General features: G+C 36.2%; 1 protein-coding gene across 3 annotated transcripts in view; it reads right to left on the minus strand.

Annotated features, from left to right (window-relative positions):
• Positions 1 to 12247, minus strand: part of RNGTT (RNA guanylyltransferase and 5'-phosphatase) — a 245163-nt gene that overhangs the window by 201092 nt on the left and 31824 nt on the right. For all 3 annotated transcript variants that reach the window (XM_025294588.3, XM_006055334.4, XR_006542359.1), the window contains exons 5-6: positions 10326 to 10401; positions 8782 to 9022 (exon numbers count right to left, since the gene is read on the minus strand). In XM_025294588.3, the coding sequence (XP_025150373.1) occupies positions 8782 to 9022; positions 10326 to 10401 (317 nt within the window). The remainder of the gene's footprint in view (positions 1 to 8781; positions 9023 to 10325; positions 10402 to 12247) is intronic.

The following is a 12247-nucleotide window of genomic DNA, read 5'->3' on the forward strand; positions in this document are numbered from 1 at the left end:
GCTATCAAAGCAAACATGGTCACTATTCAGGAATCATAACAGCAATAATAACTTACCCACCATTTACTCAGTCAGGCAAAGTACCTGGCATTTTACAGTTTCTCTAACCTTTATAACAATTCTGAGAATCAGACTGCATTACATTTATTTCATAGATGAACAACTGAGGCCTAACGATTTTATGCAATTTATTCAAATGGTAAAAACAGAATTTGAACCCAGGTCTAAACTATACCATTCACCAAAGATTCTCATTGAAGAGGATGGGAAGTTGTGTCCCTAATGGAACTTGGATTTTGAGATACACACCTACAATATATACCTTTATAAACTAGAATAAGACTCTAACAGTAGACAAAATGGCTAAGCTATAGTCATTGGATGTATCAACATAAAAACTAAATATTACTCATCACTGAATTTTTTTTAATACAAAAGCTTTCGGTTTATTGTTTAACAAACATACACAGGATTCAGTAAAGTTTATTAACTGAATGAGATCTAATGCGTACATTCTCCACTGCTTTGACCCACACAACTTCTAAATGATTTCAGCTAACTAGTTAGGATTGAACACTTTGTACTTTTCGTTGCTTAGTCGCTCAGTCATGTCCAACTCTTTTGCAACCCCATGGACTGTAGCCTGCCAGGCTCCTCTGTCCATGGGATTTCCCAGGCAAGAATACTGGTGTGGGTTGCCATTTCCTTCTCCATCATCCCTGAAGTTTTAATCTAAATCCTTTAACTCAGAACTACAGAAAATGTATTATTGTATTTCATAGCAAATATACTTTTAAAATATCACAGAGAAGTGAAGCAGATGGAGAATTTATGTATCAAATAAATAAAGAACACTCCTGGAAATTTTAGACACTAAAAAAATAGTCTAGATTCATGTTACAATTACTTTGCAACCCGTAAGAGGGCTGGCATCAGTCTCAAGAAAAATCTATAAAACAACTCTAGCTGTTAACTTAATTAAGGAATAAAAAATATGGTCTGCAAACTGCAATGATCAATCTTCTGGCAAAGGCTTGGCAACCTGAACTATGTGGGAAGGGGAAAAAAATGCAATTTTAGTACATATACATCTAGAAGAGTCCTAGGTCAAATCTAGAAGAGTCCTACGTCAATCCAGCATACACTGATCCTACTTTTTGCCCCTAGTTCTGAATCATATTTTATAGTTATTTAAAATGTCATCTACTTTGTTTTCCTTCAAGGGAGGTTCCATGAGCCAAAGGATGAAAGAGTACCATTCCTCTCCTATTATACCATAACCTCTCTTTATCAGCCAATGAAGTTTCTGTTTTAGAATCATTTCTCCATTAAATATAATAACTAAACAGTATTTTCAAAGGAAAACTTAATCAGGTGGTTGTTTTTTCAACATAGTTACTGAGATACTCAAATAACTTCAATATCCTGATAAAATTATATCTTATATATATATTAATTTTAAAAAAGAAAGCATCTTTACTCTGAAAGTACTAATAGCATAGAAGTTTTGCATGAAGAAGGTATCCAGTTTCACTTATGAGCATGTATTTTCTAAGCAAAGACAAAAAAATCAATGATAATTTCTGAAAAGCAAAGGTCAAATTAGCATAAATTAATCCTAAAAACACAAACACTACATTTGAACAAGCTAAATTTTTTAACTGAACAGAATAAATAAATATTGAGCCTCAGTACAGATACAAAGAATTAATCACTCTTGGCTCTCTGTTAACTATCTTCAATCTCAACTAAAAGAAAAATGAAAGTTTTCTAACCATGAACTTGCCAATTAATTACATCCACACATGTCATGCCTGTCAACCACACTGTTGACATCACCCAAAATTCAACTCTCCAGTCACCTTTCCTCTCTGATGGTCTTGTCCTCACTGCTTCTGAGCCCCTTCTTGGTTCATCTTATCATTAATCACCTTTCCAATGTAAACCCTGGAATCTCTTTTTCATAACCTTCCCTGTAAACTCAACCTTTTTCATGAACACTCTGTACCCTGTGTCTTCACTGGAAGCTAGCTCTCCACCAAGAAAAGGACTCACTTTTCTCTTAAGTGAAAACCACTCATTCTCGCACTGCCCAAGTCCCATAGCGTAGTGTAAACAATTCTCTTACATCCTCACTGCTCTCCTGGCCACCCTCTATAGCTCCTCTTTCATTCAGGCTAACTCATTCAGCCATTAGCAGTCAACTAGACATCAAATGTTCTTGCCTGGAGAATCCCAGGGACGGGGGAGCCTCGTGGGCTGCCATCTACGGGGTAGTACAGAGTCGGACACGACTGAAGCGACTTAGCAGCAGCAGCAGACATCAAGTAGGGCAGATATCCACTGTGGCTGTTTGCATAAAAGCTCTCTTTGTGGATGGGATACCTTCCCCACCCACAAGGAAACAGGCAGCTGAAATTTACTGAGGAAAAATCACAATCTCAGTGCAAAGGATAAGATTTCCCCACTCTTGTTAAAGACCTATTTCTATCTGCTCATGAACTCCATTTCCTTCAGTCTCCTCAGAAATTGCTCTACCATTTCTTCTGCTATGATTTCAGGTTATTTTCAACTTCATTGATTCCACTAGTTCCTATCCTCAAGTAATAACTATGCTTGAAGCCTTTCCTAAATATGTCTGCATCAAGCAATCACCCTCCGTCTCCCTTTTTGCTCATAATTAAACTGCTCAAATAGTGTGCACCAGTGTGTAGAAAAGAGTTAATGTAACAGGACTGCTTGCCAGGTGGGCCTCTGGATGTCATCTGGGAAACGACCTTCACTGTTCTCAGTCAACTGATAAGACTGGGTCATCATGCCTAAACTACCTGTACAGACAATAAAACTTACGCTGAACAAATGCTTTGCTTCTGGGATTCTGGAATACTGATACATGCTAGGTACATGCTATCTGCATGACCAACCATGAATAAAAACCATAGGCACTGAGACTCTAACAAGCTTCCCTAGACAGCAACATCACACACACGCTGCTGCATTTCCACTGCTATGGGAAGAGTGAGCTCTGTATGATTGATTCCCTGTGGGAAGGAGAGAGCATAAGGAAGCCTGCACATGGACTCCTCAAAACTCCACTTCTTTTTTCCCCTTTTGATCTGGATATTCTTAGTACATTGCTGCACTAAATCTTAGCTCTGAGGACAACTAAGTATATGTTGAGTTCTAGCAAATTTTCAAAAGCGGGGCGGCACTGTGGACCCTGAACACAACTGTCTCCTTTTTCTTACCTCCCATTAGTTTCTTAAGATCACTACTGTGACCTAGCTCTACTGTCACAGAAAATAAACCTCAGAAAGACACTTCCTATCCTTACCATACTTGTTCCCTCTGTGACTTTTCGTACCATTAAATCATTCACACAGGTCACTACCTAAAACTCTAAACTATTCTGCATATTTCTTTGTCCTTTTGTGCTACATCCAGGAAAAATTTCTTACCTGGATCTTCCAGTTTGATAATCTCCTTCAGGCTGCTAACTTCAGGCTGCTATCAAACCCACCTCCTGATTATTTCCTTTATTATTATAATTTCCAAGTTCTCTAACTGGTTCTTCTTCATAATAGCCTGCTGTTATTTTATGGCTTGATGCCCTCTCTTGTCTTCTAAAGAAATGTTCTGTTTGCTGCTTATAAACTATTCCCTCTGGTGCTACCTAAAAGGAATGAGGTAGTTCTGTATGTACTAAGAAAAGATATCCAAGTGGGGAAAAAAAAAAAAAAGCTAATATTAAATACATTTATGTTAACAATAGGTATGGGGAGTCAGGTTAAAACTGAATAAATGTATATAAATGCATAGAAGAACTCAGTATCTAGAAGTATAATCAAAAAGTAGAGTAGAAGTGGGAATAAAGAGATAACTTTTAACCCTATACACTTCCAGATTTTCACATTTTTATTTTACAAAGAGAACTGAACTTTAAGTCACTTGTGGACACTCTAAAAGAGACAGGTAAGTAAAAGGAAGAAATTCTTTTAAGATGATAAAAACGCTAGTGGTAGGGTGAAAACTGAAAGATTATTTGTTTCCAAACTTTCTTTAATGTAAGATATTATTTTTATAAATAAAAAATATTTAACAATTTTAATATTTATTAATTATGATCTGAAAAGAAGAAAAACCTACTAAAGTACATAAGGCTTTAGAGTTTTCTTTTTTCATGACTCCACCTTTGGAAGTATAAATACAAATATTCTTGAAATTCACCATGTCCTCAATGTCAGTCAGAGATCAAACCTAATTGCTTCCTCCAAAAACAGAGAAGGGAAGCTTGCTGCTTTCAGCAATGGCAGACTAGCTTATTTAGACCAATTGTGTAGCCATGAGAAAACACTACAAAACAAGTTAAAAGTACCTGTTTTAAGACATCAGAGAATTATAAAGGTGGTAAGGACCTGAAGCCAATAACTCAGAAAGAATGGAATTCCAGTGAGATGTGCTAGACAGCTGGCATAATTTTTCTCCTCTAGGATTTTCCTCTATAGGCACTGTTTCAAAAACAGTAGCTGAGAGGGTAAGAAACTGAACAGAACTTTCAGCATTTATCACAAGATGGGAAAACAGAAACTAGAGTACCAGGCCATCAAGGAGAGGTCCTGCTTAATTTTCCAAGCTTTCAGTTAGAATTCCCAGAGGACCACACTCTAGGAATTGGGGTGAACCAAAATCAGACCAGCTCTCAAACTAAAGCCCAGCTTTTAACAGGTCAATTCCGAACTGAGTTAAGATTCTCTACTCCTATTTTGTGTAGGAGCAAAAGTAAATCTTCTCTGAAGGAAGATAACGTGGTAAAGAGCCGCAAATCATTTCCGTAATTTTTCATACATAATGTCTAGCTAGCAGAAATACCCAGGTATGAAGAAAACAAAACAAAACAAAAAAAAAAACTACAGCTGACTAGAAATCAAAGGACACAAGAAGAAAAAAAAAAAGAAAGACCCAGAGGATAGCTGTACATTAGTTACTTCACATGGGCTTTCAAATAGGCTTAATAAATTCAAAAACCTAAATGACAAGATGCAGAATCCCAGTAGAGAACTGAAAGTTATTTTAATACTCAAGCTGAAATTCCAGAAGTGAAAGTAAAATAAATGAAATTAAGAACTCAATGGATAAATTTAACAGCAGCACAAACTTAAAACAGAGAATTAAAACACTGGATCAGAAAAAAATATCCAGACTGAAAAAAATGAAACAAAAGGATAGAAAGTACTGAAAAGAACATAGACAACATTTTAAGAAATAATAAAATATAAAAGGTCTATTGGGTAGAAGGAAAGAGATGAAAAAATTGATTTAAAATAATATTTGAAGAGATAATAGCCAAGAATATCTAAAACTGATAAAAGAAAAATCCAACCATAGATTCAAGGGTCACTGCAAGTAGGAAGCTGGAAAAATGCAAAGAAAACCACAGGGAGAAACATCATAGTAAAACTGCTGAAAATCAAAACCAAAAAGAAATTGCCTTCAAAGAAGCAACTTCTCAAAAGAAATGAATTACAGAATAGTATCTTCAACACGCCAACACAGAAGTCAAGAACCTGGGTTTCGAAGAACAACTGTTCTTCAAAAAGATGAGGAAAATAAAGGCATTTTCACACGAATGTGAAATGTGTCACCTCAAAATATATAAAGCAAAATCTAACAGAACTATAAGGAGAAATAGGTAAATCCATAATCATAGTGAGGAATTTTTAAATACTCCTGTGAGTAACTGACAAAACAAAACAGGAGAAACCAGGTTTGGGTTTGCTTTTATTTTACATCATTTTTTTCCCCCTAAAGAAACATGCACTTCTCTGCTAGTTTCCTCTTATGCCACTGGAGCTCTTTTGCAACAATAAGGATTTAATGGTACTTAATATTTTTAAATAAATGTCATTTTTAAAACATTTCTGCTGGCAAAGAAAAATAAATGCTGCAAACTTAACTCATTTTGTAAAATCAGTTCAGTTCAGTTCAATCGCTCAGTTGTATCAGACTCTTCGCAACCCCATGGACTGCAGCACACCAGGCTTCCCTGTCCATCACCAACTCCCAGAGCTTACTCAAACTCATGTCCTCAAGTCAGTGATGCCATCCAACCATCTCATCCTCTGTCATCCCCTTCTCCTGCCCTCAATCTTTCACAGCATCAGGGTCTTTTCAAAGGAGTCAGCTCTCCACATCAAGTGGCCAAAGTACTGGAGTTTCAGTTTCACCATCAGTCCCTCCAGTGAACACCCAGGAGTGATCTCCTTTAGGATGGACTGGTTGGATCTCCTTGCAGTCCAAGGGACTCTGAAGAGTCTTCTCCAACACCACAGTTCAAAAGCATCAATTCTTCGGTGGTCAGCTTTCTTTATAGTCCAACTCTCACATCCATACATGACCACTGTAAAAACCATAACCTTGACTAGACAGACCTTTGTTGACAAAGTAAAGTCTCTGCTTTTGAATATGCTGCCTAGGTTGGTCATAACTTTCCTTCCAAGGAGTAAGCGTCTTTTAATTTCATGGCTGCAGTCACCTTCCACAGTGATTTTGGAGCCCCAAAAAATAAAGTCTGACACTGTTTCCACTGTTTCCCCATCTATTTGCCATGAAGTGATGGGACCAGATGCTATGATCTTCGTTTTCTGAATGTTGAGCTTTAAGCCCACTTTTTCACTCTCCTCTTTCACTTTCATCAAGAGGCTTTAGTTCTTCTTCACTTTCTGCCGTAAGGGTGGTGTCATCTGCATATCTGAGGTTATTGATATTTCTCCTGGCAATCTTGATTCTAGCTTGTGCTTCCTCCAGCCCAGCGTTTCTCATGATGTACTCTGCACAGAAGTTAAAGAAGCAGGGTGACAATATACAGCCTTGACGTACTCCTTTTCCTATTTGGAACCAGTCTGTTGTTCCATGTCCAGTTCTAACTGTTGCTTCCTGACCTGCATACAGGTTTCTCAAGAGGCAGGTCAGGTGGTCTGGTATGCCCATCTCTTGAAGAATTTTGCACATTTTATTGTGATCCACACAGTCAAAGGCTTTGGCATAGTCAATAAAGCAGAAACAGATGTTCTTTTGGAACTCTCTTGCTTTTTTGATGATGCAGCAGATTTTGGCAATTTGATCTCTGGTTCCTCTGCTTTTTCTAAATCCAGCTTGAACATCTGGAATTTCATGGTTCACATATTGCTGAAGCCTGGCTTGGAGAATTTTGAGCGTTACTTTACAAGCATGTGAGATGAGTGCAACTGTGCGGTAGTTTGAGCATTCTTTGGCATTGCCCTTCTTTGGGATTGGAATGAAAACTGATCTTTTCCAGTAAACTGTTTAAACTTTTACAGTTTTAAATACTAGATCATAATTCAAGAACACATTAAGTATATGCTTCTAATTAATGTTACTCTTAAAAAATTCAGTTGAATTCCCTCATAAAAATGATATAAGAGGGTAATCATCTATGCATTATGCTAGTAGACTTTCTTTAGAATATGATACTTATTTTTCCAGGTATGTGATTCAGTAATTTCAGATGTATATAAATCCAGAAAATAAGTTAGAGTAAAAAAAAAATGTTATTTTTGAAATTAGTTTCATGTTTCAAAGCAATTTATACACTTGTTAGGGGTGGTAGAATGTTGAAGTTTGAAATATGTACATATTAACAAAATGTTTTCCAAACAAGAAACTTTAAGTCCCAAATAATTATATTTTATGATTTACATTTAAGGTATTTTCTTCCCTGCCTGTGAATCAACACCTACTAAGAAATGAGTTGTGAGGTTTACTGCTTACTACTCAACCATGGTATCCCACAAACCTGAATGATTAACTTTATTAACAATTAATTACCACCACACTTTTCCTAACTTTCCCCTTTGGCCTACAACATATACTTCTGTATGTACAGTCACAACCAGCATTTTTCTTCTCAATATATCCACTATCCCACCAAGAAAAGAAGGTAACACCTAAAGTTTTTTGTTAGGCCTTGTATTTCTAGAAGATTAATAGGAATTGCTTATTGAAGAAGTAAGAGTCTTCTGAATTCAACTTTACAGAAAAATATGAAAGTGCCACCCATGGAAAGGAGAATTTATGTATAAAGTTATTTTAAATATGAGACAAGTAAAGCACTAGTAAAAATATTCACTTTATATTTAGTTGGAATCTCACATCTTTTGCAAAGAAACAATAAATTCTCAATCTAACAGTTCTTTGGTTTACCTAAGAAACAAAAACGGGATAAATTTATATAACTGAAAATTTTTGGTAGAAAAGGCCATGATCCATGGCTATCAAGAATCTTTGGAAGGACAGGAAACTCTCCTCAATGCTTTGTGGTGACCTAAATGGGAAGGGAATCTAAAGAGGGGATAACTGTGTATGTATAACTGATTCACTTTGCTGAAGTGAGCCAAGTTCACTTTCCTTTGCTGAAAAGTTCACCTCCTTTGCTGAAGGAGGAAACGAATACAACATTATGAAGCAACTATACTCCAATAAAAATTAATTTAAAAAAAAAAGTCTTTGGGGGACGTTCCTGGTGGTCCAGTAGTTAAGACTCCACACTCTCACTGCCAAGGGTCTAGGTTCAATCGTCAGTTGGGGAACTAAGACCCCACAAGCCACGTGGTGCAGTCAAAAAAAAGAGTCTTTGGAAATAACAGGTATAGAGAAACCTTACAAATCCAGCAAAACAAACATAGTCAACATTCTATTTGCATAAATCTCAATAAGCCTGTAGAGGAAAAAGGTAAAGACTATAATAATAGCTTTAAACATTACCAATTTTAAACGTTCTTTTCTCCTTTTACCAAAGGAGGCGCTTGACCCAGGTTCTGATTCCTTTTTTCCATCCTCGTCCTCATCTTCATCTTCATCATCCTCAAAACACCAATCTGGCAATAGAGGTGGGGGTGGTGCTTCCTCTATATCACCATAGCGACGAAAAAGCTCTTTCAAGTAATCACCCTTATAAATTCCTGGTGGTCTGGCTTGAGCAAAAGTAGCAACTGCTGCTTCAATACTATGGAAAACAAACACCATGCAATTTCCTCACTACTCTCCATTTATGCAGATTTATCAAAATTCTCTTATTATATTTAAGGCTATTATAACAAAGTATAATAGAGGTTTCATAAAATGGATACATCACAATCCCTACTCTCAAGGCATTCAATCTACTAAGACAAATCATTTTGAAACAGTTTTAACACAAGGTACATGGTATTTCCTAAACTCTAAAGGTAAACTGCAATGAGTGTAATGAGGAGACCCAGGTGGAATCTGTAAAGAATTTAAGTAAACCCTTAAAGGTTGAGGTCTGACTGTAACAGAAAACACCAGTCAAGGAAAAGCAACATGAAGATAAAGTAAAAGCATGCTGGTTTTTCAGGAACTTTCAACAGACCCAAGCGTTAAGAGCAGAGGTCATCAGAGTGAGGCTAAGCATAGGCTGAGTCTGACATAGTCTGACATAGTGTAGAGTTACCTTTTAGAGCATCTGAAAGGGCAGAAAGGCAGAGGCAGAATGTATGCAGTAGAGAACCACAGAGGATAAGTGAACAGGGAAACATATAATCACATGTCTACTTCAGGTGATTATATTCAGAGAAGGACTTACTGCATGAAAGGCTTTGTAAACAAAAGACCTTTAAAGTAAATGAGGAAATTCAGAAATATCTCATTCTCTAATCTCTCAGAATCTAAAAAGACACTTTACAAGTTAACAGGTGCTCATAAAGACCTGTTGATTGGCTTAAACAGAGTAACTCAGTCCCCCAAAATACCTTTATATTTAAGACTATTATACAAAACACAACAGAAGTTTTATAAAATGGACACACCACAGTCCCTACTCTCAAGGCATTCAATCTACTAAGAGACAAACCATTCTGAAACAGTTTTAACATAAGGTACGTGGTATTTATGGTATTTAAGCTTTTTCTAATACTCAGCAGCTATTTTTTTTAAAAGGTATTTAAAAATGAAATGAAAAACAACAGTAGTAACCTCCAAGGTGAAAACATACACAAAATATTGGGAGAACTTATCTCTGATAATTCTGAAAGATGTGAAAAAAAATCTGGGAAAGAAAATGTATAGTATTTAGGATCCATAAGCACTCAACATGCTACTTGGTAGAAAACATCAGTAATGAATGGTATTCTAAAGATTAACGAAATCTAAAACAAAAACCACTGAAATCATGTTAATCATTACTTCACCAAAAACCTAGAAATAGAAAATGCTAAAACTGAAAAAAAATCAATAAAATTTTTTATCAATTACTAAATATATCTTCTTTCACTACAACAAGAAACAAATACCTCCAATCCATTTTCTCCACCAAGAAGGCACATATAAGGAAACCAGTGCGATTGAAACCATGGGTACAATGAACACCTAGAAAATAAAGCAGTTTTGATTTAAAATTACAAATCACTTCAGAGGCCACATTTCACTTCAAAATTCCAACCTGCAAACAAAACATTTCAATCATTTTATAAAATAACCACATTTTTAAAACTCAGCCCTCTCTTATAACTATTAAACCTGTCAGCTTAAATTGCTTGGAATTTAACTTAGAGCACTAGCAAAAAGTGTAAATATAACATACTGATTTATTAATTACAAATGTTTCTAAGGTCTAAAGTTTAATTTCAAAACTAAAAGATCCAAGCATTTTACATATGGAGATATTTCATCAAACACACAACTCTAAAAGACACACATACATACCCACACAGGACACTTGACTGGATACAGAAATTGATGAATATACAGTACAATAAAAATAATACTACTTTAAAGTTCTCTAGAAGCCAACTGACTGTATCTTTACATTAGCCTATAATGTTTCAAAATAGACTTTTAAAAGGAAAAACTGCTGAGAAAAAGAAATTTGTTTTTGTTAAGCTTTTTTTCAGAACATATTCCAGGTAAGTATGGTCCTATCTTTATAATATGCAAAGCTACAAATGAGCTTCATAACTTCCAAAAATGATTGCATTCTCAAATCATTTTAACTACTTTGAAAATGTAATAAAAACGACTTGGTGTACATTACTAAATTATCACATTTTAGAAAATCCACTTCAATGGCAGTTCAACACAAAACAGAGAAGAAGCATCAATGAAGCCAAGAAAACTAGTAAGGAAATCATCCACTAATCTCTATGTGAGATTAGAGTTTGACTGACAAGGGTCCTGGTGATGGGAATAACACAGAGAGGCAGATGGAAGAAACATTTAAGGTAGAATCTGCAATCTGAGGGATCAATTACTGTCAACACTGATAGAAAAGATGTAGAAGGAGTCTTCGGTTCTGACTTGGATGACTAATTAGGCAGTGATACCACCCACCAAGTTACAAAATACAGGAGTTTATATCAGTTTACTGGGCAACACAATGAGTACAGCTGGATGTGCAGAGTCAACACAGTGAGCACACTTGGACGTGCAGAGTTTAAGGTTCTTAATAGGAAGTCCCCTGGTGACCCAGTGGGATCCTAACCTTCCAGTGGTTAGGATTCGGCGCTTTCATTGCAGAGGCATGGGTTCAATTCCTGGTCAGGGAACCATCCCTATGCCTGGTGGTGTGGCCAAAATACAAAAAAAAAAAAACAAAAAAAATGGGGGGGGGGGGCAGTGTTTTCTTATGAGACTCAAAAATATTTGGAAATAGGGTAAAGAGCTTCACAGAAAGGTCTAGTTGGAGTTGTGGATTCAAGAATGATCAGCATATAGTCAACTACAGAAGCTGTCTGTGGCGTGGATAAAATCACTAAAAATGGGTAGAACAAGAAAACATAAATAAAGATGGAATGTGAGGAAAACTAACACTTCACCCCTAAGTTGAGGGGGTGGGAAGGCATTTAAAAAAGACTAAAAATGAACTTTCATGGGGGTCAAGAAAATAAAGAGAACATGAACATGCGGTCATGTTTACCAGGGAAAGAGGAAGTCCCAAGCACTGTTTAAATGTCACATGAAGATTAGAACTGAAAGTCGCTATTTGTTTAGAGGGAGGACTCCAGATTGCAATGAGGTGAACAGGAATGAATGGATATGAATATCAATCTTTTGGAAAGTGTGCTGGGAAGGGGAAGGGGACATATAAAAGAGCAAGAAAAGGTTTTTTGGGGGCAGGGTAATATTTTAATATAAGAGGTTTAAATACGTTTATAGGCTGAGAAAGATCTGGTTAATTCACAGAGGTTGGAGAACAATGATATAACTGAAATGAAGT

The sequence above is a fragment of the Bubalus bubalis genome, chromosome 10 (assembly GCF_019923935.1).
Source record: "Bubalus bubalis isolate 160015118507 breed Murrah chromosome 10, NDDB_SH_1, whole genome shotgun sequence".
Lineage (NCBI taxonomy): Eukaryota > Metazoa > Chordata > Mammalia > Artiodactyla > Bovidae > Bubalus > Bubalus bubalis.